The 26,107-nt window shown below is 42.1% G+C and overlaps 3 protein-coding genes across 3 annotated transcripts; 1 reads left to right on the plus strand and 2 right to left on the minus strand.

Moving 5' to 3' along the window:
- Nucleotides 1-2,714: 2,714 nt before the first annotated feature.
- abcb4 (ATP-binding cassette, sub-family B (MDR/TAP), member 4) lies at nt 2,715-16,268 on the plus strand. Its single transcript, XM_086218488.1, has 28 exons — nt 2,715-2,994; nt 3,148-3,221; nt 3,355-3,442; nt 3,949-4,111; nt 4,199-4,247; nt 4,338-4,529; nt 4,836-5,007; nt 5,124-5,248; nt 5,707-5,878; nt 5,975-6,088; nt 7,714-7,824; nt 7,909-8,034; nt 8,112-8,315; nt 8,399-8,569; nt 9,272-9,433; nt 9,520-9,714; nt 9,823-9,969; nt 10,142-10,246; nt 10,721-10,798; nt 11,605-11,688; nt 11,812-12,015; nt 12,107-12,207; nt 12,397-12,537; nt 13,250-13,406; nt 13,493-13,690; nt 14,481-14,687; nt 14,793-14,939; nt 15,373-16,268. Exons 2-28 carry the CDS (start codon nt 3,157-3,159, stop codon nt 15,577-15,579), a joined length of 3,885 nt encoding a protein of 1,294 aa, XP_086074614.1. The 5' UTR covers nt 2,715-2,994; nt 3,148-3,156; the 3' UTR covers nt 15,580-16,268.
- A 61-nt stretch (nt 16,269-16,329) lies between these two features.
- On the minus strand, nt 16,330-23,427 carry crot (carnitine O-octanoyltransferase). The gene is made up of 17 exons (XM_086218493.1): nt 23,263-23,427; nt 21,669-21,792; nt 21,052-21,176; nt 20,773-20,954; nt 20,569-20,693; nt 20,058-20,166; nt 19,857-19,950; nt 19,600-19,725; nt 19,410-19,511; nt 19,252-19,335; nt 19,065-19,172; nt 18,844-18,974; nt 18,645-18,768; nt 18,451-18,529; nt 18,140-18,233; nt 17,751-17,870; nt 16,330-17,576 (listed from the first exon to the last, which is right to left on the minus strand). The coding sequence occupies exons 2-17, from the start codon at nt 21,781-21,783 to the stop codon at nt 17,456-17,458; spliced, it is 1,839 nt and encodes a 612-aa protein (XP_086074619.1). The 5' UTR covers nt 21,784-21,792; nt 23,263-23,427; the 3' UTR covers nt 16,330-17,455.
- Nucleotides 23,428-24,413: 986 nt separating this feature from the next.
- acbd7 (acyl-CoA binding domain containing 7) lies at nt 24,414-25,912 on the minus strand. The gene is made up of 4 exons (XM_086218499.1): nt 25,758-25,912; nt 25,022-25,139; nt 24,874-24,936; nt 24,414-24,791 (listed from the first exon to the last, which is right to left on the minus strand). Exons 1-4 carry the CDS (start codon nt 25,767-25,769, stop codon nt 24,718-24,720), a joined length of 267 nt encoding a protein of 88 aa, XP_086074625.1. The 5' UTR covers nt 25,770-25,912; the 3' UTR covers nt 24,414-24,717.
- Between the last annotated feature and the right edge of the window lie 195 nt (nt 25,913-26,107).

Below are 26,107 nucleotides of genomic sequence, written 5' to 3' on the forward strand. Positions count from 1 at the left end.
ATTGGAAATAAAATGTGTAGCCCTCCTCAAACATAGTTATTGAATTTCTAGAGTGATTGGAAGAACAATAAAACACTGTATTTAATATCAAACATAGTTTGCTGGAATATTAAACAACATAATCATTCAATTGTCCTGTTCAGTCATGCACCTCGCCATCAGCGGCTGTGGGGGTTAAAGTCAGGTCACATACGCCCTCCTGTGGGAGATAGTAGGAAGTGCATCTTCTGACAGACCGGCTAGTATTCACTCCTAAAATCTGTTGCTATTCATCCCAGCATCAAACAATAATGATGATGACATCATGAGGACGTCATAACGCATTAACTCCATTAGTACCTATAAATACCATGAAACACATGATGCACCGAACAAGTACATTCAACAATTCTGCAGTGGTTTTCTAGTTGAAATAAAAGTTGCAAGACATGATATTCAATATGATTGAAAAAATACACACAATAATCAGTGTAATAATATTTACTGCGGTTGCGATACAATCAGTTTTTGTTGTCACATCCCTGGGGGCCCCCCCCCCCAAAAAATCCTTGCTCTGGTTCATTTACTTGAATAAATCTTGAAACACCCAGATTAGAAAGTATTCTGGCAAACGTCTCCATTAAAAAAATGAATGAAAAGTAGAGAAGTATTTCATATTGTGTTTACTTAAGATAAAGGGTGAAAGTAGACATTCTGCATGGCATTTGTGTTTTCTGGAACATTAAAACCTCAAACCACTGACCTCTAAACAAGTTAGATGTGTGTTCCTGTTTTGCTCTCAGATTTCAAATTTGAAAGTACATCCTCAGGTTTAACCATGTTTTCTATTCAAAGTGGTTCTCTCAAAAGTATTTAGTAGCTGATGGGTTCAGATAAATGTAGATTAGTTACAAATACAATATTTTTTTTGAAATGTAGAGGAGTAAAAGTACAAAATACTGGAAAAAATACATAAACTCAATGAGAGTACAGTGACCGTGTCACTGTACATAAGTACAAAACTTACTTAACTTTTCCCATGTGTGTGTGTGTGTGTGTGTGTGTGAGGGGGGAGAATGTGAACTCTGTCCCGACATAAAACAAGAAACCAGCAAACCACTGACAAACCCTCAGAGAGAACACTTCCCACAATCTTCACACGTGTGAGAGGCAGCCCACTCATGAAAGGAAGCACAAGTGTCAGCTGTAAACATGATGACCTTTATGGAATTATCTCCTACATGATACTGAACATTATCTTCTTTTAATTAGACCCCATACATGAACAAATTTAATGATTCACACCCGCACTAAAGGCTTATGTCTTTCACGACGTGCGCTTAGATTTCACATTGTTTATAATATGTTTTAAAATCGGTTACTTTTCATGTAAAGATGATACAAATTAAGTAGGCGTATAAAGCTAACTTTGCTCATAGTAAAGGGATTAATTATATCCCACCTGAACTCTGTTTCATGACAGTTCTCTTTATGGGGCCTTAAAAAGAGTCACACTATGTCAGAGTTCAATGGGATGTCATCAGCAGGTGTATTTGAATGAAGCAACTACAGTTTATACCTCTTGAGGTCTACAAAACGAGTATCTTCATCACTCATTCATAGACAGGTCAGTCCTCCCTCAGGAAGCTTAATGACTTCATGGCTGTTCCTGTTTATTGAACATCGAACACACACACACACACACACACACACACACACTCACACACACACACACACACACTTGAGATGTGTTTGAGATGTCTGTTGTTTGGTGTTCTTATCTATTATGTTTGGAGTAAATGACTCATGAATAATAAATGACAAAGCCCAGTTTTGGATTAAATCACGAGCACAATTTATGAACATATTTTTCTATATAGATATGACGCCCTATTATCATTTCGAAACATATATGTAATTGTAAAACATATTGAAAGCAAGACAAAAAAATAATTGTCAAAGCACCCAAAGAAACAAGTAATGTGAGATAAAATGTTTCGTGGAGGAAGGAAGCAGCGTCAAGTGCTTGTGTTGACTGCGGCGGCACAGTTCTTTATCACTAACATTGATGGATATCTGGCTATACACAAGACAACTATTATTTTAAAAAAGAACATTAAAACGAAACAGAAATACCTGAACCTATCACTCTGAAGCCTCTCAGAACCTTTACTATTATGGCTTCCAAGCTAAGCATGGTCAGGACTTGTCTGGCAGTACCAATTTGTTCCTCTAGAGGCAACGTAATTTCAATTAAGGTTATTAATTACTGTAATTAATAACTAAAGAAAATTACAATCAACTGAGTGGTGTTAATCAACTGATAAATTTAAAGTTTCACTCCTCAACTAATGCTAAACCAGTTGGCCTCTCTTTGTTTCATGTCTGACGCTAATATTGGACTTTGTGTCACTATGCTGCCCCCTGCCGGCTGAGAGTTTAAAATATGACTCACCAGCTTTAGGAAACTGGCTAAATTGTACCTTTAAACGTCACTAACAGTATTTTAATCTCAATTTGGCTATGTTAACCAGTAACCTCACATGCTGCCATGGCGGGATCAACCTCGTCACCTGTACTCGGCAAAAAAAAAACCACACAAACAAACAAACAAACAAAAAAATGGTACACGCTTACGGACGAAGACGCAGCACGCGGTAAATCAGTGGTTTGCTATGACGTTGCATACTCGAGACGGCAGTTTGTCACCAGACCAGGGTCACATAATAAAATAGCCCAAGAAAAGTGAAGTGGACCGTAGAGGACGAGTGACAGTTCCTATTGGGGGTTGTACGAGAGCCATAAAGCCACGTGAGGAGCCGGTGACGCGGGGAGAGCAGCCCTTCAGCTCACGCGTGTGTGTGTGTGTGTGTGAGAGAGAGAGAGAGAGAGAGAGAGAGAGAGAGAGAGAGAGAGAGAGAGAGAGAGAGAGAGAGAGAGAGATCATCACTTCTGTCAAACACTGGAGGACTGAGACCGGTCTGGAGGCGCAACACCGCGGGGACATCCATCCAGGTTTGCTTCCGTCTCTATCGTGATTTTATCAAACCCAGCAGCGCTGAAATCCCCGACTCACTGGGGTGATTCAGGAAATAATAATGGATCAATAAACTCAAGCTGCGAGATGTTGATGAGGTTTTCTCCTCCTCCTCCTCCTTCTTCTGACAGGATCCAGACATGAACGAGAAGGAAAAGATGAAAAAGCTGGAAGAGTCTAAACACGGCCAAAATGGGACTTTAACGTAAACGCATATCTTCTCTTTGTCTTAACCAGCTCAGGACGAATAATGATCGCAAAGAACCACTTAACAAACCAAAAAAAAAAAATCAAATAAGTGTATTCATTAAAAAAAAAAAAATGTTATATTTATACAGTGAAGAAGAGCCAGAGGATAAAAACACTGGAAAGAAGAAGAAGAAGGAAAAAGAGGCCAAGCTATCCATGGTTGGCCCCATCGCCCTGGTGAGTTCACACTCGCAGATTTTTAGGGAGTTTTTCATGTTTTAGTTTGTAGCGTTTTAATCATCATTAATTTGGCATTTATTTAAACTTTAAATGTAACCTGTTGACTGAAGCGGAGACTCTGTGTGTGTGTGTGTGTGTGTGTGTGTGTGTGTGTGTGTGTGTGTGTGGTGTGTGGTGTGTGTGTGTGGTGTGTGTGTGTGTGTGTGTGTGTGTGGAAGGATGTGAGTGCAGCACATCCTCCTGTTGTGTGGGTGGACTCCACCTGTCTCCTGCTGTGAGAATATAATCGCTGTTTCACACAGTTTGATGTTTGTGTATCCGCTACTGAGAAATTTACAGAAGCAGAGAATAATCAGGAACATCTACAAGATACAGAAACTGATTTCACTTGATTTAAAAAAAAAGTCTTTTGGTTGTTCTACTCTTTCTCTCTCTCTCTCTCTCTCTCTCTCTCTCTCTGTCACTCTCACTCTCTCTCTTCTTTTTTTTTCATCTGAATGTAGTTCAGATTTGCCGATGGTTTAGACGTGGTGTTGATCCTGCTGGGGACGGTGATGGCCTTGACCCACGGAGCCGTGCTTCCTCTCATGTGTATTGTGTTTGGGGACATGACCGACAGCTTTATATCAGACTCCATGATGTCTCAAATCAACAACACCAACCCCAGTGAGTTTTGAGTGAACCAACACAGGCACACATCTGGCATCAGTATTTAAACGCACAGCAACGTCTCCTCTTACTTTCTTTTCTCAGATTTCACCAGCACGTTTCAAAACAGCACCTTACAACAGGAAATGACCAAGTAAGATGTTAAATCATCAGAACTTGTCAGGAAATTAAAAATCATGATTGAAAAAAAGCTGTATGTGAAGTCCTACGTCATCCACTCCAGCTTTGCCATCTACTACTCCATCATGGGAGCTGTGGTGTTGGTGGCTGCCTACATGCAGGTCTCCTTCTGGACGCTGGCGGCCGGGCGGCAGGTCAAACGCATCCGCACAATGTTTTTCCACTGTATCATGCAGCAGGACATCGGCTGGTTCGATGTCAACGAGACAGGAGAGCTCAACACACGTCTCACCGAGTGAGTAGAACATGAGCTCAACTATTGGGATACTGAAGTCTAGAGATTCTAAAATAGTTACTGGGGTCATCCGTGTATATTATATGCTGATATTTTACTGTCATAAAGCGCTGCAATTGATCATTTTTTCCTATCATTTTTGGGATTATTTTCTTAATTTATCAATGGCAATACAAAGTGGAATTTCCCAGACAAGCTAACATCTCCAATGTTTTGGCTGGCGGTCAGATAAGATAACTAATAAACCATTCATGAAAACTAAGAAAGCAAATAAGTATGTAATGTAATTCACATTTGTGCGAGCAGTGACGTCTACAAGATCCAAGAAGGTATTGGAGACAAGGTTGCAATGCTGGTCCAGGCCATCTCCACCTTCCTCACAGCCCTCATCATCGGCTTCGTCAAAGGATGGAAGCTCACCCTGGTCATCCTGGCCGTCAGCCCCATTCTGGGTATTTGTGCAGGACTCTTCAGTAAAGTGAGTTTCTCCTCGCCATCCCTCATCCTGCCGTGCTTATGATCATGTGGACACGAGCCTCCTCTCACTGTCATCACCTCCTTTTTTTATTTACTTTTTTTTTGTTTTTTGAAAAGGTGCTGACGGCATTCACTTCTAAAGAGCAGACTGCATACGCCAAAGCCGGTGCCGTGGCGGAGGAAGTGCTCTCTTCCATCAGGACGGTGTTTGCCTTCGGTGGTCAGGATAAAGAGATAAAGAGGTGTGGGAAGTATTTAGACACGTTAATGATGTAGTGTTCGTATTCTTATAAATACTAGTACATTCCATGTGCCGATACTTGCTGTTGTTTAGTTTTTTGTAATGTACAAAAGCTCCTTTCTTGTTGTTTGGTTTTTGGGATGCACGCACTGCACAATCACGTGCACTCACTCGCCAGCTGACTTAACACTTAAACGATTCCAAACTCAATTGACAGTCATGACAGAGAATATATTTGTTTGTTTTTTTACTCGTCAGATAATGTTCAATAATGTAATCCACACCGAGGGAGAGATCTCTTGCTGCTGTCGTAATGTGATAAAGCTCCTTCATAATGAGATTTCTCTTTTCTCCAGATGCTAAATGGCTCTGATCTCTATACAGTCTCAAAGACCCAAGCCTTTGCCGCATGTACCCCCAGCTTTGTTCATTCTTGTGTCTGTTTGTGTTGCAACACAGATATCACAAGAACTTGGAGGATGCTAAGAACGTGGGAATAAAGAAGGCCATCTCTGCTAACATTGCCATGGGCATCACCTTCCTTATGATCTACCTGTCCTACGCTCTGGCCTTCTGGTACGGCAGCACGCTCATCCTGAGTCAGGAGTACACCATCGGAAGTGTGCTCACAGTAAGTAGCAACATCAGGACTGGAAATCATTGCTTTCTCTTTAGGGATGCTCTTAAAAAAGATTTTTTTGTTGTGTGTGTGTGTGTGTGTTTCAAGGTGTTATTCGTGGTGCTCATTGGTGCGTTCACTGTGGGACAGACCTCACCTAACATCCAGTCCTTTGCCAGCGCCCGCGGAGCTGCACACAAAGTGTACAGCATCATCGACAATGTAAGGAATTCACCATTTCCCCCCAAAAGAAAACACGGCAGATTTGCTTCTCTGCTGTCACTTCGTATCACCCAGCATGCACAGCTGTACTCCGGCACTCCTGGAAGTCTCTTTGATGCAGCCGGCAACCTGGAGTAGTAATGAGATGTTGGAATTTGTTCTAATTGGAGCTCCTGCTGTTTGGATGAAGATGACTTGTTATTGGGTTGTGTATTGTGCTTCCAGCCTTCCTGAGATTACCGTGAACCTGCTCTCACTGACTGCCTTTAATAAAGCAATATGACTTCTGAGAGGAGTTTAGAAAAAACTCTCTGTGAGAGGAAGAGATGTTTTTAAAGCAGAGATAAATTCAAACCACATCAGCAGTCGGTCCAGGCCAACCACATATATGGGAAACATGCTGCTGTGTGTCTGTTAGGCTTCAACAGTGACAACACACTCGAGTGAGTTTACAAGCATAGATACCGGATATTAGATTCTATAAACATGTCTGTTTGCGTATGAATGTGCATGGCTTGGAGCAGCTGTGGTGCCTGTGCCTTTAATACAGGGGAGGGCGAAGTTGAGGGCCACACACTGGACAACTGACAAGTGAAACACTAGTTTTCATGGAAGCATGTAGCAAACCTCTGTTGCAGACATTTGAATGATCAAGTTCTATGCCTGGTACATGTTGGAGAATCATTGCTGATCTTTTTCAGTTTCTCTTTGAGACATTTTTTCCAACTCGTTCCATCCTGACGACAGCTAACATCACCAGCCCGTCATTCCAGAGAGCAGGAATCAATTTCAGACCTCACTGTAATTATTCGCTTGTTTCTTTTGAAGATACCCGTTAACCCTTGGTGGATCACAGCGAACACCACAAGTTTATAGGCGCTATATGTATAACATTGAAAACAAGCTATTGATGGTTCGCCGTCACGCAATACCAGTTTGCACCTCAAGAGGCGATAATGAGTTGCTGTAGAGGAAACTGTGGTTCTTTTCCTACATGTAGGTGCTCCTGTACTTGTCTCTTTAAGTCCAAACCCAGCCACTCTAGGGAGGAAACTGCTTTTGGCTGCACGTATCAACAATGTCATTTTTTTTGGGTCACTATCCAAAGCTTGCAGTCATGGAAACATCTGGTAATTGAGGAGCTTTGCCTTTTTTGTCAACTTTACCGATCCGTCTACATCAAACTCCATTTAAACCAAGACCCTGACATACGTGAACTGCTTGCTACCTTCTAATTTTTTTTCCAAAGTAGAGCACTTGTTAACACCTAATCTAGAAGAGGGTTATCAAGTTTTCTTTCTCCTCTGAAGGGTGAAGCCTTCAAGAGAGAGTCTCTAATTCTTCCACAACACAGAGCTCAACCTTTTTCAGCAACAAAGCAAAAGGGTGCATACTGAGCTTGTGAAGGCACACAGAGAGAAGCAGTTGAAATACAGAGCTGTGTAAATAAACAGGGGCTCCGCTCAATAAGCTCTGTCTAACCTGCAGGGGCCAACACTCTTCCTCCCATTGTCCTCTTGATCTTATGATAAGAATCAGGTTCCTGGTCCCACTGTGGCCAAACTTCAAACCAGAATGGAGCTGAGTTAAAGAAGAAAGTAAAATATTCCACTCTGTCTCAACAGAAACCGAGTATCGACAGCTACTCAGAGTCCGGCTTCAAGCCAGATTCAATCAAAGGAAACATCGAGTTCAAGAACGTCCACTTCAACTATCCAACAAGGCCTGAAGTCAAAGTATGTTCCCCATTGTTAGTTTACTAAACCCTGACAGAGAAACAATCTCCTGTATCTCTTCACTCATGTTACCATCGTTTGTAGGTATTAAACAATATGTCTCTGAGTGTGAAGAATGGACAGACCATGGCCTTGGTGGGCAGCAGCGGCTGTGGTAAAAGTACCACCATCCAGCTGTTACAGAGGTTCTACGATCCTCTGGAAGGAACTGTAAGTGATAGTCCTCTCAATGTTCTGTCTTTCAAATATTCATAGCTTGAAACTGCTGTGTCGCTCTGTCTTTGTAGATATATATTGATAATCATGACATCCGCACTCTCAACATCCGCTACCTGCGAGAGATGATCGGAGTGGTCAGTCAAGAACCCATCCTCTTTGCCACCACCATCGCCGAGAACATCCGATACGGCCGTTCTGACGTGACACAGCAGGAGATTGAACAAGCGACCAAGGAGGCCAACGCTTATGACTTCATCATGACTCTTCCGAACGTAAGACTCCCTTTAGTGCCCTCTGCTCTTTTATAGAACCATGCTCACTTCTTGCTGATAACGAAACTTGAATCATCGAGCAGAAGTTTGAGACGCTGGTGGGAGACCGAGGGACCCAGATGAGCGGAGGACAGAAGCAGAGAATTGCAATCGCTCGAGCTCTTGTCCGCAACCCCAAAATCCTTCTGCTGGATGAGGCGACGTCTGCTCTTGATGCTGAGAGCGAAACTGTAGTGCAAGCTGCACTCGACAAGGTACAGTCACACTCAGACACACACTCTGCCAAATCCGTAAAAATACAAACTTTGGCCTCAATTTGCACATTGACAATAAAATGCAGTTTAAGTGTGCTTGATATAAATGTTTTATTTATTGTTGAAACCACAATGTGAGATTTCTTGTCTTTTCCTGTTGTGTCACACTGGCTTTTTTATTGAAATGTCTCAGCCACAAATGTACAAAGAAACATTGGATGGGACATTCAGCGATGCCGTCCTTCTCATTCCTGTGGGAACTGCTCACTAGAGCTGCTTCATCAGCCTGTTTTAAGGCTTTTACTTCATCAGATTTTCAGTATAGCAATTAAATTGATCAAATTTCCACTTTGGGACATTCGCAACTATGATAGTTCATGTCCTTATACTGTATTTGCAAACCAGTCACTTTTTCATTGTTGTCTTTACTACGCAGGGTTACTATCAAAGCATCTATTTGACCTTTGTCACAACTAAATAAAAATGAGTTCATGAAAACATTCTTCTTCTTTTTTTAACTGTCACTCAAATTGAGTCTGGCCGTAGCTAAGCGTTAATTACCTGCTGAGCATCAGCAAGTTAGCGTGATTGTGAGCATGTTAGCACGGTAGCTGATGAGTGCTGGTGCATCAGCTTAACGCTGCTTGTATTCATGTATTCATGTCACTATAAGTGAATATAACAACGTACTTTCTTGTGCAGGTCCGACAGGGTCGAACCACCATAATCGTGGCCCACCGCCTCTCAACTATCAGAAATGCTGACATCATTGCTGGCTTTCAAAATGGTGAAGTTGCAGAGTTGGGATCTCATAGCCAGCTAATGGAAAAAAAGGGAGTCTACCATACACTCGTCACCATGCAGGTAACACAACCAAGCACGCTTTTACACATAATGTGTAGGAGAGATTTGTGCTTTCAGAAAAGTCACTTTCCCTCTCTGCCTCGCAGACCTTTAACAAAGTCACGGATGGGGAGCAGAATGAGTGCGAGCAGTCAGAGGAGGAAAGGATCCAATTGGAGAGGTCCATCTCTGATCCCATTCTCCTCAAGAGGAAGACCACCAGAGGCTCTTCCTTTGCTGCCTCCGTGGGAGAAAAAGAGGAGAAAGAAAAGTCAGGGGATGATACAGACAAAGCAGAAGAGGTGAGCTGTGGTTCAACCTCTTCAGGGGGTTTCCATGATTGTCCTGACTCTTCTCGCCAAAGAGGAGAAAAGGAAACCTGACTCAGCTCATTCTTTCTCATTCGGCAGGATGAAAACGTTCACCCCGTGTCATTCTTGAAAGTGATGCGCCTTAATCTTCCTGAGTGGCCGTATATTTTGGTGGGAACCATTTGTGCCGTGATCAATGGAGTCATGCAGCCTGTGTTCGCTATCATCTTTTCCAAGATTATCTCGGTACGTTACTCCCGGCTTCATCAACCAACATGTCATGGACAGTGTTTTTTTAGGGGTCTGGACAACAATTTGAAGTGAGGAATTGAACCTTGATCATTGCAGGAGTTTGTTTTTTTTAATTATTATTCAAATGCTGAAAACTAAATATCAACTTTTACTTCCATCTCCCCAGGTGTTTGCAGAGCCAGATCAAGAGGTTGTCAGGGAAAGATCTCTGTTCTTCTCTCTCATGTTTGCCGCCATTGGAGCTATATCTTTTGTAACCATGTTTCTACAGGTATGCATTCACATTTATGCACATTGTCATATGTGATGTTACACATTTTATTTGCTTTAATAGAGATATTTAAATGCACATATTGTATTCAACGGTTAGATCTTTCGCACAGCTAGCAGCCAATTAGCTTACCTTATTAAAACGCCAAGGTTCCATTTAGGCGCATGCTGATCGAATCAGCCGCTGGCTCCAGCTTCATATTTATCACCTACACGAGTGTGTATCAATTGATCAGTATTCTTGGATTCTCAGCAAATTTCCCCAAAATATCAAACTTATTCTTAAACCATTATCCCAATGGCTAAACCCAGAAACACCTGCACTCCCTCCTGCCAGTGTTGGGACCTTGGCACCAATGACACAAGCACCTGCCTGAAGATGTATTTGGTAGTGAACACATTCACATGCGGTTGCAGGTCAGGAAAATATCCACGTGTCCTCTCTAACTGTTTTTCTTTCGTCTTTATTTTGCAGGGTTTCTGTTTTGGTAAATCAGGTGAGATCTTAACCCTGAAATTGAGACTGGCGGCCTTCAAGTCCATGATGAGACAGGTAACAGGAGCAAATGCAAAGAGAACTGGCTCGATACGAGTATCAACAAACTGAAATCCCTATGTGTCAATGTTTAGATGCCAAGAATGTTCCCAGAGAGATATAATTGACTTGACATAGTGTTAACAATATTTTATCTACAAAAACCTGAATAACACTCATTTTTAATATTTCTTCATTAATAGTTATAATACAGCTTTGTGTAGCATCATGTCAAAGCTAACCGATAAAGATGTTACTTTGGTAAGAAATGACAAGCAGGGGTATTAATAGAATCTGCCAGATACCCATCAGCAGGCCCCATAAAAGATCATTTTTAAAAATAAGTTACAACAATGTAGGACTCAAATTCATAAAAATTCAAATATCTGTAAATTACACTGCCTGTCTTCATAAACCAGAGGGAAAAGCTTTTTATTTTTTTAGTTTCATAATGACCTTATTTTTTTGTAGTTAACAGTTATTGGAGTTCAATTTGAACAGAAGAGTACTAACGTGTTGGAAAATAGGATTATTCACTTTTTGGTGGACTGTTAGTTTGGTCAGTAACTGCCTGATGAATGATTCTGTTTAAAGAAATCAGCAAATTGCGTTGATGTTGTTTTCATACTGTGGTCGTTGTATAGATTAAACAACATATGACGAGTTCACTTACAAAAACAGATGAAAGCTATTCTTGAAACAGATAAACACAGCAGTAAGTAAAGATTTCAAATTCAACTTATTTTTCATTTGAAAGGAATTTATTCGTTAATCATTTTCATAACTAGTGACAACGGGTTTATCCTGTTTTGTTTTATTTGCAGGACCTTGGCTGGTATGATGACGCCAAAAACAGTGTTGGAGCGCTCACGACTAGATTGGCCACAGATGCTGCCCAAGTACAGGGGGTAACTAACACTAAACACACACTCTCACACACACACACACACAACCACATGTGGAATAAAAGCATTTTGTGTACCATAACGATCCTCCATGGTGACTTCTTATCATCGGTCACCTCTACCCAGGCTACAGGACTCCGTATGGCCACACTGGCCCAGAACGTGTCTAACCTGGGCACCAGCCTGATCATCGCCTTCGTCTACGGCTGGGAGCTGACCCTGCTCATCCTGGCCGTGGTGCCCGTCATGGCTGTAGCTGGGGCTGTGCAGATGAAGCTGCTCAGCGGACATGCTGCACAAGACAAGAAGGAGCTGGAGAAGGCCGGAAAGGTGGGGGTTCAGCATGTCAGCATTGTATGACACTTTAGGGATGAGCAGGAGGGATGATGATGCATTGATACTGTACTTGGTATCTTTCCAGATTGCCACAGAGGCCATTGAGAACATCCGTACTGTTGCCTCTCTCACCAGAGAACCCAAGTTTGAGTCTTTGTACCACGAAAACCTCCAAGTGCCATACAAGTATGATAAGTGTCGATAGATAGATAGATAGATAGATAGATAGATAGATAGATAGATAGATAGATAGATAGATAGATAGATAGATAGATAGATAGATAGATAGATAGATAGATAGATAGATAGATAGATAGATAGATAGATACACAGTATGGTAGCGCTTTTTCTGATGATTCATGTTTTTCTTTCCAGAAATTCCCAGAAAAAGGCCCATGTGTACGGTTTGACCTTCTCCTTCTCCCAGGCTATGATCTACTTTGCTTATGCAGGATGTTTCCGTTTCGGAGCGTGGCTCATTAATGAAAGAAGGATTGATGTTGAGGGGGTATTCCTGTGAGTACAGTTTCTCTTCATACAGTCAACTGTTTTAGATGGAGAAGCCCAACTGTTTGCTTGTTACATAATATTCCAGCAGCTTTCACTGCAGCAAATCATCCCTGCTGGGAGGAGAAGCTGTTTATATGGCTTTTAATCATTACCCTGGTCTGAAGCATGTGAGGGGGCTCTGAGCACCTGGCCACACAAGAGAGCCGCACACACGTACACATGCACACTCACACTCACACTCTCAACTGGGTGGACCCACTGCCTTCATTTATACTCTACATGTTGTAATAAAAGTAAGTCCGTAGTTCATCTGGCTGAGCTTCCAAAGAGCCATTAAACTTTGAAACACACTTGATTATCACAACAAGTGTAACATGAAAGAAGATAACAAAGAACAAAGTTGTGTGTGGAAGAACAAATGTAGGGGGGCTAAAATGCAGACTTGGAGACAATTCTTCAGTTTTGCTTTGATAGATCTTGAAAAGAGCTCACCCATTTCTGCACCTCTGATCTGTGAGCCATGTTTCTGTACATGTTCACCTGAGCAAACTAAACTGACTTGTGAAGGATATAAGAGGGGATGGTGTTTTGTTACCCATCAATAAATACACCCAACCAGCTATGTCATCGCCACGTGTTAGCTTAGCTTTATGTAACCCCTGTTAAGCCCTCTGTGGATTTTTAAATGAGGGAGTTTTCCTTTGACTTCCTCTCCCAGAGTGATCTCTGCAGTTCTGTACGGTGCCATGGCAGTCGGAGAGGCAAACTCCTTCACTCCAAACTACGCTAAAGCCAAAATATCAGCTTCCCACCTCATAACGCTGATGAACCGAGAGCCGGCCATTGATAATCTTTCACAGGAAGGAGAGACTCTGGTATGGTATGAACACAGTGGACACAATACTGATGTTTACAGACAGAATCACAAATCATTTTTCTCTCTCATCTCTTAAAACTTCAGGATAGATTTGACGGGAATGTACGTTTCGAGGGCGTTAGATTTAACTACCCGTCGCGACCTGATGTTCCCATCCTTCAAGGGCTGAGTCTGAAGGTGAAAAAGGGAGAGACTCTGGCCCTGGTGGGGAGCAGCGGCTGTGGAAAGAGTACAACCATCCAGCTGCTGGAGAGGTTCTACGACCCGTTACAAGGGAGAGTGGTGAGAAAACAGGCCCGCCCACACACACACACACACACACACACACACTCAGGTTTCATAACACGTGTGCCTCTTCACCTACTGTCATCTAGCTAATGGTTAGCTGTCTGGTATGTTTATGGCTGCTCTACAGTACCCGATCAGACCTTTTTATAGAAAAGCTTTTATGGTGTTTGCTTTTATCTAGAACTTTTTGCTGACAGAGTGACTGTCATTTATAACAACAGTAAGATTATTTTTTTATTGCCTTCTGATGCTCTTTTATGTCTCTTCAAGGTCAAGGACTTTTCTCATCTAGCTTGTTTGATCCGAACCATGGTGTGAAAGCTGCCAAAGGTGCCTCAGACCAATTTGGTTCAAATTGAACCATGATCCTCCTTAAAAGTAGATTTTTTAGATCGATTAGGTGTTGAGACCAGTAACAGGAAGTTTAGGGAGGGTATAGACACCCAATAAACAGTAGAAGAAGAAGAAAAGCCAATGGAACAGAAGTCAGATTGAGCTGTGGGTGCTCACGGAGAGAGGAGACAAAGTATTTAATTTCACAACACGAATCAGTTTGATATACCAAATTGATAACATAATTACATCAGCAGCACATCTGTCAACAACTACTCCATGTAGGGCTGGGGAGGAGATGCAGCCAATATGGGGAATGAAGACAGAAAAATTCTCACAAAACTGCAATGAGACACCAAAACCTTACATTTTGCCAAGATCCTCATCCAGCACCTGTTAAAAAAAAAAAATCAAATCCTGCTAGAGTTCCTCTTCATATTTTGTCTTTCAGGTGTTGGACTCTATAAGTGCAAATGAGCTGAACATCCATTGGCTGAGATCCCAGATTGGCATCGTATCCCAGGAGCCGGTGCTCTTTGACTGCACGTTAGCTGAAAACATTGCCTACGGAGACAACAGCCGCACTGTAACTATGGAGGAGATACAGGCAGCTGCTAAAGCAGCCAACATTCACAGCTTTATAGAAACTCTACCCAAGGTATTTGCTGTCAATCAAGAGGGATCTCAGTGATTCAGGTTATGTGAATCATTTATCTGGCAACATAAACATGCTGTTTTCCCTCTATTTGTCTCTGTTGAGCAGAAGTACGATACTCAAGCAGGTGATAAGGGGACGCAGCTGTCAGGCGGTCAAAAGCAGCGTATAGCCATAGCCCGAGCCATCATCCGAAACCCCAAACTGTTGCTGCTGGATGAAGCTACCTCTGCACTCGACACTGAGAGCGAGAAAGTGAGTGTTTTCAGTCTCTCCTGAGTTTGAGATTAAAAAGTCCTTCTCCACTACAGATGGAGACAATTATCATTTCATATAATCAGCAAGAAGAATGGAAGAAAATGTGTCACGGTATCAGGTCCGACTGTCAACTAAGAGTAAGAGCTAATCAGAAATACAATAAAATAGTTTGTGAAAGACTGTAGTTGTTGATTTTCATGATGAGATGTAGTTTTAGAGCGGGGGAAGGGCTAAAATCCTTTTTCTGCAACATGCGTCACCTCAGATCACCACTCAGCACAAGTCTTCTTTAGTATTAAAATACAGAGATAAAATGTTCCTTTCTGGGCACTGAAGGCTCTCAGAGAAATCAGGCTCCTGGTGATTGACAGTGATTCGCTCACAAATCTGGCTCCTTTTTTTCGGTCATTTACTCCCTTTCTATTTCTAGGTGGTGCAAGAGGCGCTGGACCAAGCCAGGAGAGGAAGAACATGTATAGTCGTGGCCCACCGTCTGTCCACCATCCAAAACGCAGATCGCATCGCTGTCTTCCAGGGAGGAGAGGTGGTGGAGCAGGGGACACACCAACAGCTGCTGGCCAAGAAGGGAGTCTATCACATGCTGGTCACCACACAGCTGGGCCACGGGAAGGACTAAGAGGACTCTGAATTCAAAACTTGTGCCTTTTTAATCATCAAGTCCCTTAAAATTCATAGTTAACTTCAGCTGGTTTGGTTTGGATTGCACAGGATGGGTTTTCGTCAGAAGCCTATATCAGTTTTAGTTGACCCCATGACAGGCCTCCTTCACTGAAGACATTTTCACACGAATAAATAGTAAAACTCACTCATGGTTCAATTCCACAAAGCTGCATTTAGTCTAAAGTTGACGGGACACAATCATTCCTAAAAGTCTCCGACGGGACAAAGACCCCTGTGTTCTCTCTTCACTTCTTCCGTACCTGGAACTTACTTATCTGTGGGTCTCAAAAGTGGAGCTGCTTCGATAGAAATGTGCCTGTTGTTGATTTCTGTCGCCACCTTCTGTTTTAAGGGCCAAATACTTCAGACAAATGCTCAGTAAGGTAACACTGGATTTACTAAGTTGTGTTTTCAGTTTATTTGTGTAAGTTGCTAGATAACTGCTTCACTGACTGTCAAGACTGTCTCGTTTAATAATTGAGCAGAAGTGACAGAATAGTATTACCCAGGAAAATATTTTACACACACAACTGAGCAGATGTTTATTTTCATTCACCTACTTTGGCTGGAATCATTAAGAATCCTGATTCTATAAATGTATGTAATTACTAACCTGTTTGCAATATAAATATAAAAGTATTAAAAGTTTTATATTCGTGTATTGGCTTGCGTTACATTCTTTTCAAATGATTTAAAGACTCAAAACTGCAAATCAAATGGATGGAAATCTTTATTATCAACTTCATATTGTTGGACCATTGGTAAAGCAACATTCTTCAATCACATACAGTTAGTGTTGATTGTCCTACGAGTTAAAAAATGACTGAGCTGTAGTTCCTTGTGGCGATAGGAAGGAAGTTTTTGACATTCAGAAAAGCTTCAATTACAGGCAGGTGAGAACATTCAGTTATTCTTGAAGCTGACACATGAGAACAGAAAAGAAAGGAGCAGTGTGCAGAGCCCAAAAATGAGAGCCCAAGTCACCACCAGTTTCCCTGAAGGTAAACAGTCAAAGGCCTCTATTTGTTCTTAAGAAGTTTAAGAGCTGAACACTTGTATTTCTGTAAAGGGAAATCAAAGAACCCATCTTTTTTTTCTGGGATTATATGGAATGCCCTTTGTTATGCTCACAGGTAAATTTAAGGCCAGGGGGCCACAAGAGACAGACATAAAAATAAAGAGCTTAAACTGTAGCGTATTAATACCTTCGGATTTAAAACTGAACAGCTACAATAAGAATCATGAAAAAATATATAAACCCCTCCCAAAAAAAATTTCAAAATGAGCTACCAGTGGATATCACCCTGGTGGTTTTGATTCACTATCTTTGCATTGATGTGTGCTGAGAGCGAACATGATTATTTCTAGCAGACTACAGGATCCATGTTCACAAGGTGCCTTTGTTTTATATGTAAATCTATTAAGTTCAGTGTTGACAGAAACAAAACAACCTCATCAGATAGCTTCTTCTCCCTGCTGCACTCACGGGGCAGAGTTTCCAAGTTCAACTCTAACAACGGTGGAGGGGAAACTAAAAAGCCAGGTAAGATTAATATTTGAAATCAAGAGCCTGGAAGGGTGCTGCCAGTTCTGTCGGCATGAACGGTGAGTGTCTTATGTCACGGTCGAGTTTCTAAACCATAAGAACTGATGTTCACTTGATGAAGAGGAGTTTTATAACAGTTGTCTTAGCTTACAGGTAAAAACAAAATTCATGCAGTAGAGACAGAAACTACTATGAATGTGCATTATTGTTCAAATAGGAGGTGATGGTTAGAGTGAGCTGTGTACATGGCTGTGTGTTCAGCTCATCTGTGTCTTGGTGCAGGTCCTTAAAGCTGAGATGTGGTGGCCAAGTGAAGCATCTCATGGAGGGAGCTCGAGAAGTTGTTGAATAATGTTGCAGCATCTGTCTGGTGGCAGGATTTCCACGCAGAGATAGAGATTACAATCCTGGAAGGGAGAAAGAAATCAGGGATTGAAGCAAAACTGCTAAAAAAAAAAAAAACATTCAGGGTTGGTATAGGGATTTGAGCACTATTACATCACAGGGTGTGCTTTGACTGCTGTTAAAATAAATGTTTCAAATCAGAATCTTTAAATTCTACAGACGCGTTTGTAACCCACCTGTCTTCTCTGATACGGTAGAAGAAACCGTAGCCCTGATGCACCATGGGAGCTACAGCCCCCAGAACTGTAGTGTAGCCCACCAGACTGGACGACAGCACAAAGTTCCCACCGCCACCACTGCAGATACAAACACAAGTCACACACACAGCTAAACTCTTCAACCACATGTCTGTTGAAAATGATTGGTTGACACTATCTTTCTTCTCTTATAGGATGCTTCAATTTCCCTTTAATGTAAAACCTCAAAGTATTCTGATGTTCAAAGATGCACCTTTTGGCCAATGTGATTCATTTTATTTGAATTTATGTAACCAGGTGGGATTTAGCTCACATGATGCAACTGGCCATTCCATGAAAGAAAACAACATCTGATACAGGAGCCGTACCTCTTTGCATAGAGAGGATCCGTGAAGAGATCAGGAGCGGGATATCCCTCCTCTTTGGCAATAAGATACAGCCCAAGAAGATGCCTGTCATAACCTGGTAACAATATCATAAAACTATATTAGCTGATGTCTCTCCCGCTCTCTCTCACACACACACACACACACACACACACACACACATTTTTGCAGGTAGCAGCCACTTCTTAGGATAGCATACCACTGTTTATCACTAGTTTTTCTCTCGACCCAGCCTGTATTCAACAGTGACACGAAGACACAGAAGAAATAACCCACATGTGACATCAACCGACCTTTTCCGTCCTGAGCTTCAGCCATCAGTTGGCTATGTTTGCTAGCGGCCAGCAGCATGGCTTTCCTCTTCTCGTTCACCTTGCAGCAAAAAAAAAAAAAAAAGAGTCTATGAACCAGGTCACACATGCAAAGACTGCTTTCACCTTTCTTCTCTGATTTTGCTGGGGTGTACTTTTTCCCCATGCACACTCACATTACATGCTGGGTCCATCATGGCTTTACACCAGTTGACAGCCTCCTGGGTGCAGGGCCGCATAGTGTCAGTTCTACCGTGGTAGAACTTACGAGTCATTGCAGTTTCATAACAACTTCCTGGTCTGAGAGAGGAAAGCAGAGATATTCAAGGTAATCGTCCTCATAGAGGTCAAATGTCACATTTAGCCCACACATACATTTTGTGCAGCCTATAGTAGGCCAACTGCATTGCCAGTTGAACAAAAGCATCAGGATGCAGCTTCTTCTGTTTGATGGCTGATTTTCCAAAAGCAGTGAAGGCATAACACACAACCTGGAGGTCTTTAGCCTGTTAGACCAGAAACAGAGAGACACAGATTATAGAAAAGATGTGACAGTGTGTCAGCCATTCTGACTCTGGTATCTATGCTTGACTCACCATCTCCCAGTATTGCTGTTTGGCATGACTGATATCACTCTGGACTTTTTGGTCAACAGTAAAAACCAGCTCTTCAGGAAGCGGCATTGGTCTGACTGCATCCGATCCCTAAAGATGTCATGAAATGATCTCTAGCAATACCAGTAATCTTAATGTATCTATAAGATGAAAAAAGACTTGTGGTTACCTTCCACTTGCCATCTGTAGCTTTGAGTTGCTGGTCGATGTACCAACACAGGGACACCAGTACCATGGCGTCATATGGAGAATGCTGCAAAAAAGCAGCAGCGGGATTTGTCATCTCAGTCTCTACAGACCTCTAACATGACACACATAAATACTCACATCACAAGTGGACCCAAAAGTGCCGTCTGAGAACGCAATAGAGTTGTACGATTTGTCTCCCCAGCGAATGGTGGGGTCACCCGTGATGGCCTCCAGTGTCAGCTGCAGTCAGAATTCACAAAGTAGCACATTTCCCTTTCTAGCAGTGACTCATGAAATCATGCATAATTCAAGTGTGTGCTGCTGGTACATTTGTGTAGTTCTCTGGAGAGGAGTAGGGTTTCTTGTCATCCAGCGATATGATGAACAGACAGCTCTGGATGGTCTCCAGGATGGTCTTATTGTGTGGATCAATGCTTATGAGATACTCTCGAGCCTGTAGAGGAAAAAATCAAAGAAGTGCTGAAAATACTGACGAAGAGAAGATATTTGTGCTACATGAGAAGTGTCTCACTAACGGAATAGAAGATCTGTGTTATTTGGCGAGACGAGCCCAGGCATCCTCACCTCGGCCCAGCGCGTCCTCTCCTCTGAGGTCAGAGCCGCCACACCGTCTCCCTCTGGTCCTCCCTCACAATACTCTTTCACGTAGCTCAGCTGCCTAGACAGTGGAGCCAACACGTAAAATTAAACAAGGTTGCTTTACATCAGCTCCCTCTTTGTGTTTAAACTCCATATTTGGATATTATTCTTGTTGGTATTTGTTACCTGAGGATTTCAGGGGGTGAAAGAATTTGGCCGTCACAGAGTGCATCGAATGTGAAGAATCGCCCACGACACATCACGACCAGGTGTGACGGACAAGGACCCTCTCGCTCTGTCACGGAGTACAAAATCAATAATCAATCAAGCTTTACTTATACCACCTTTCAAACAAATACACTGCAATACAAATACAATGTAAGTGGTAAGAATTTGTAACGTGAAAATAAAATACGCGATTAAAATGATTAAAAATAGCACACGTTAATGAGAATAAGTTATAATATCACACACATAAAACATGACATAAAAGCCAGACTGAATGCTTGGGTTTTTCATTTATGTTGAAAACTATCAACTATTCCTGTTTCGGTGTCTCAGAGAATAACTACTAAAAGCATCTTGGTTCTGCTTAGTGGCACTGCTAAAGCTCACCATGGAGACAGAGCTGAAAAAGAGGGTTAAACTTTGAGCAACTGTGTTTGAAGATGAAAGGTGAAAGCCGTGGAAATTCTACCTGTCTTGAAGTAGTTGTGAATGGTGTCCTTCTTAACTCCGGGTACTTTACAGGTGCAGAACAGCATCCTGAATTGGTCCATGTCTAGTGCTGCTTTGCCAGCTTTCTGAGGAGCCAGCATCTCCCTACACAATACACAGCAACAAAAAACTAGATCAGAACTGTCATAATGTGATCCTTGGAGAAGTGCATGAACACGCCTACTTGTGGATCAGGTTCCAGTACTGGAGGGTGTGCCATGTGCTGACACTGGCCCTCTGCAATGCAGTTCCCTCTGTGGGAGGCCAGCAGTGCTCCAGGTAGGGAGCCGGCCCACCAAAGTTCACACAGAGCTGAGAGGGGATGCGTACCTCCAGGTAGGCAGTGTCCAACCACCATTCTTCTAGCTAAAGATGGAAATGTACAACAGCGAATTAATAGTAACAATGGAGATGACTACAGGTGATATCTGTCAGACCAAAACGAGACAGCGCCATCACGTACCCAGTTCTTCTTTGACTTGGCTCTCTGAAGTAGTTTGTGGTGCAGCTCTTTACCGACACCCTGCTGAAATGTCCTCACAATATTTTCCGTGGCCTTAAATTCCTCCTCAGATGCAAATGGACGCACTGATGGCAAATGCAGCAAAGGAACAATGAGTTGAGGTCAAGTGGGAACACTGGCTGAATATTAATTATCCTGTGTGCGGATTTAAGACAAACTTTGTAACTCAGTTACTTACAAATTCAAGTAAATCAAAACAAACTTCCTGTTGTGAGATTCAGAATTCCAAATGTACTGAATCTGACAGATGCTCGATAGAAATTAAAACACCACTGTAATTTCAGTGGAGAAGGCCTGTGGTGTTCTGATTAAATAATTGTTTCCATGTTCATTTTGATGACTCTTGAGGCCACTGATTCATTTTCCAAAGTTGTTATTTTATTGTCAAACACAAGTTTAAACCCATGCTACGCAAACTTAGGAGCGTTACAGGGCCGAAGGACAAAAGCATTTCACTTGTCACTGCTTAATTTTTCTTGAAAATAGAACTTTTTTCTTTTTAATCAAAATTAACAGCAGTAACTGTCATGTCAGGTTGGATATGGACACGATACTACCTGCATCCAGGTACTTGGATAGGCTGCCCTCTAGTGATGGTACAGGAAGGGGTGGAAGGCTGCTTTGGTACTGGAAGGTGCGCTCCAGTTGAGAGTCTGCCAAATGATTTGACATTTCTCCTGTCTGCAAACCAAATACATTTGGGGCTAACTAAGGCTGGAATGGCAGGTCTAACAGGGTTGTACTCTTTCGCAATTTGCAGCCATGGCCGACTAAATGACTGCTAGAAAAACATCTTTCGAAATTTAGATCGTGATTCCCATTTTGCCAGAAAATTCAAGGCATTAGCAGAAAAACCCTCATTCAGGAGCACAGCAAGGTTCGTGTGTAAGTGATTAAAAGTGAGGTTAAGATATCTTCAGAAGAAAAGAGTAAAGATAAGTATTGCGGCTTCCTGCACAATCCTTTTAGCCGCTGAGAGTGTGAGGTTGGGTCCTCATTTTAGTAGATTTATGACGCGCTCCCAGAGGCCAAGCTGACAGAAACGCCGAGATCCAAAGACGTTTTGGCGCATTTATTATAAAACAACCAGCACAGAGCTATCACAGCGCATCAAGGACGGATTAATGAAAAAATGAAACCAGTGGATTAATCAGAGAAAGGGGTGATGAATGAATGAGTGGGTCGCGGTCAACAAAAACTACGACTACTACCCAACCCTGACTCTCTCTCATCTGTGTTACCGGCGAGTGCCCACCTTTATGACGCACACGCACCTCTGCACGCACACACGCCTACTCCCCCGTGAACCAACCCCTATGCATCACACACACTCAAGCACACGATGCCCCTCCTTCTTAGCCTGGGTGTCTCCTACAATAAGATACCTTTGGAACAAATACAATGTCTGATAATTGCCTGCACTTACATGAAATAAGTGATGCATTCGAAAAATGAAGGACAGAAAAGGCTGTGAATAAGAAAAATAGACTGCGCACTGGATACTGCTCCCATAGGATTTATAGTTTCGTTTTAACACCAAAAATTAAAAAAAAAGGTTAAAAAAAAAGTTTTAAAAAAGAGGTTAAAAAAACATAATAGGGTCTTCCCCTGAATTACCTTCAGGCCCTAATAAACCATTCCTTTTCAGGGTGCAGTCTCCTGTGAGCTACAATGTGATCAAAAATCAAAGAGTGCATAAACTACTACACATGAAGACGTGATCAATGCTAGAGCCAAGCTGTGCAGGTACATGGAGTAGATAAACATACACAGTTCAATAAAATGGCATCTTTACATTTCACTGTGGCTACAGTCTGCATAACTTCGGACCAATTACTTTACATTATCCGCCAGTTTTTCCTGCACCACCGTTCATTTAAAAGGAGAGCTTCGTTATCGTTCAAGCGCAGTGTTGCCATCTGAAACCACCGAGTCATTTTAAGAGAGTGAATGCAAAGTGAAATAAAGTCACGTACTTTGAATTTGTCGGTAGAGAGCAGACCAATGAAGACGTGCTCTTCGGTACATAACGGTCTAAATCCTCAACCGGGTCAGCACGTTCTTTAACAGTAAAGTTGCCAACGACACGTCGCGTATATGTTAAACAGGATAAAACTTCCACGTTTTAAAAAAGAGTCCATGTCAACTCACCTTGGCTGTAAAATAACTTGAGCGGACACGGCAGAGATATGAAAGGACGGGCAATGCTGTTATTGTTGTTCTCTGCGGAGCAACAAACCCGCTCCAGTCACCGTCACCTTTACCCTACTGACTGACGGAACAGCCATCCCGCCGCCAACCCGGAAGAGAGTGACTGCGCATGCGTGGGCGATTGCGCTTGACCTATATTTCAGTGAACCTAATTGAGCCTCTCAAAGTCTGCTCACAGACGCGGATACGGGGATACTGTGAGGGCTGTTGCACTCAAGATAAACGCTGCTGAAATCTTACACAAAATGATTTGTGATATCACATGGCATTAATGACATTTTAGTCGGGAAAATATTGTTATTTGATTTTGATAAAGAGAAATCATTATGCTCATGCATGCGCATTTAGACGATGGTGGCACTACTGCTTTTTCCCAAAGCAAAGCCCATACACCCAAAGCTGATACTATAAAGAAGTGGTTGCTATTTAACTATCAGTGTAAAAAAAATTTCCTGTTAAGGGGACTGGAGCCTATCTCAGCTGCCTTCAGGCGAGAACCGGGGTACACTCTGGACAGGTCACCAAGAAGTGTAAATTTAGTTCTGTTAAATATATACGGTATAAGCACACTGCTCTAATGTCACGTGACATTGCAGATATTTACAACACCATGAAGCCACAATACAAACTGAATGTAGAAGACAGTAACAGGAAAGTTCCTTCATAAGGCATATTCACAACCAGCTCTTTCCATGAGCAGTGTTACTTAGTGCATTTAAAATTATGAGTGGGAACATTGGAAAATTCAAGTAAATATCTTGATATTGCAAAAATGTTTTTTTTTTTAATGTTTGGTGGAGTTGTCTAATTTGCATTTTCTTCTCCAGGATTTCTGGATGTGTGGTTCAAATTAACAATACATTTGGATGAAAACCTGTCTGTAGCCATTACAGAAATACAGATCACTGAAGGAACAGAGGATTTTAGGTGTCATGTACAGCAGTCCACCTATGTTTGCTACCTTTTCAGTATAAATCAGGCACTGAGAGTGTGATATGTTGGACAGTAAATGAATCTATAATGATGCAGTTTTATAAAATGCGACGTGTCAAAATCAGCGCAGCTCAAAAGATGCCCAAACGACAGAAACGGAACGGTGCAGAGAGATTTTATTTTCCAAATGTGTGCATCAAATATATTCACATTTCAGGGAATTTTACTTTCAGTTGGTACAATGTATTATTTTATCCTGAAGATGTGCACATAGAATGATCAATTTTTGAAATGAATTAGAAAAAATCTATGTTAAAAAAACACTGTAGAAACACATACAAGTTTGAGACCCTGCATGATCCTCCTGAAATCAGACGTCTATTTGTTATTCTTAAAGACAGTACCTTTTCTTCAGTCATTTAGTTGGAAGAACTCTGTTGTTTTCTCACTTATTTGCGGGACTTACATTCCATATTTACTAATGATTTCCTTTGCAAGTGTGATGTAAGCTGACATGGCATCGTCCTTGGACATCCCTGAAAGAGTTTGTGAAAACAAGGATTAAAATCACAAACTTTCCATGCCACAAATAAGAATGCTCGTATTCCGTAGAGTCACCTTTCCTGGAGTTCCAGGCATCCCATTTGGCTTTTCCTTTCATGTCCAACATTCCTGGTTTTTCTAGAGATGTTATCACAGGTAGGAGAGGGTGTTAAGGACTTAGTGAAAAATAGGAGTAATGGTGTTTCTTTGCTCCATGTCCTACCAGTGTTAATGTCTCCAACAAGACCCTGTTTATAAAGACCGTACAGGTCCAGCAGTTCCTGGTCTGAAGGCCGCGTCTTGACAGTCTTTACATCCCCGGCTATCTTCTCAAACTCAACCTACGGGGGGGGGGGGGGGGGGGGGTGATATTCAGGAATGAATTTCAAAAAAATGAAAAAACAAAAACTTGACATGTATACAAGTAATATTTGATTACAGAACATGTGAAGGTGCAAAAAGATATGTTAACAGTGGGAAAAGAAATGTGACCAAAACTAGAATTCAAGACATGATGGAGAGCACCAAGGAAACCTTTGTACTGACTGGGAATAAAACAATAGGCTTTCATTCAAGGCTCTGGTGCTTTTGTGCCAACTTGAATAACCTTCTATATAAAGGATCTGGGACGCGGACAGAGGCGACACTGTAACCCTTTCACACCGACAAAAATCCACTCTTTATCCACTTTTTGTTCTAAATTTTGTTGAAACCTAATCAACTAAAAACATACATTACATCCAATACTTGAGCCTCTTGAATCATCTTGTGACTTCAGTTAGATCATTTCCCCCGGTTTACACAGAAGGAGAGTTAGAGGTGAATGTGTTTTCTCTCATCTACTCTGCTAAAGATGGATGACTCTCTTTAGGTGACGTAAACGCTGCCCCTCTCCCGCTACTCATCGCGAAACGATACCGCATCTGTCGGTGCTTAGGGGGGGAAAAATGCTATAATACCTGAAGAGACATTCCGGAAGATGAAGCTCCACAGCAGGGACGATGAAGGTAACCCTGTCGGTTAAACGGCTCGGGTGGTGCAACTGGGGTTGCAGCACAGCTGATCGATGCAATATCGCTGCAGTCTGGAGAGAACGGAGGAGGGAGCAGGAGGCTCGAGGAGGGAGCTGATTGGCTAATACACACACACATACATACACACACACACACACACACACACACACACACACACACACACACACACACACACACACTCTAGAGTCTATATTTCCAACATTAACCCAAAACACTGGAGCTACCCTTTAAAGGTGTTTCGGAATGTGCTCATTCTCCTACATTATCGTCATTCA

The sequence above is a fragment of the Aulostomus chinensis genome, chromosome 11 (genome assembly GCF_037954235.1).
Source record: "Aulostomus chinensis isolate RoL2024-O1b breed Wild chromosome 11, RoL_Achi_v1.0, whole genome shotgun sequence".
Taxonomy (NCBI): Eukaryota; Metazoa; Chordata; class Actinopteri; order Syngnathiformes; family Aulostomidae; genus Aulostomus; species Aulostomus chinensis.

Bases quoted from the DNA above. Each gene is read 5' to 3' on its own strand.
- acbd7 (XM_086218499.1), bottom strand. The intron at 24,937-25,021 runs GTAGGACATGGA...TAACATCTCTAG, and splicing joins TGTTGGAGACATTAACACTG to AAAAACCAGGAATGTTGGAC. The intron at 24,792-24,873 runs GTGACTCTACGG...AAACTCTTTCAG, and splicing joins TGCCTGGAACTCCAGGAAAG to GGATGTCCAAGGACGATGCC.
- crot (XM_086218493.1), bottom strand. From the start codon at position 21,783: ATGTCAAATCATTTGGCAGACTCTCAACTGGAGCGCACCTTCCAGTAC. The intron at 19,336-19,409 runs GTGAGTATTTAT...GCTTTTTTGCAG, and splicing joins CTTTTGGGTCCACTTGTGAT to CATTCTCCATATGACGCCAT. The intron at 18,234-18,450 runs GTCGGTTGATGT...TATTGTTACCAG, and splicing joins TGAAGCTCAGGACGGAAAAG to GTTATGACAGGCATCTTCTT.
- abcb4 (XM_086218488.1), top strand. From the start codon at position 3,157: ATGAACGAGAAGGAAAAGATGAAAAAGCTGGAAGAGTCTAAACACGGC. The intron at 3,443-3,948 runs GTGAGTTCACAC...ATCTGAATGTAG, and splicing joins TGGTTGGCCCCATCGCCCTG to TTCAGATTTGCCGATGGTTT. The intron at 9,434-9,519 runs GTAACACAACCA...TCTGCCTCGCAG, and splicing joins ATACACTCGTCACCATGCAG to ACCTTTAACAAAGTCACGGA.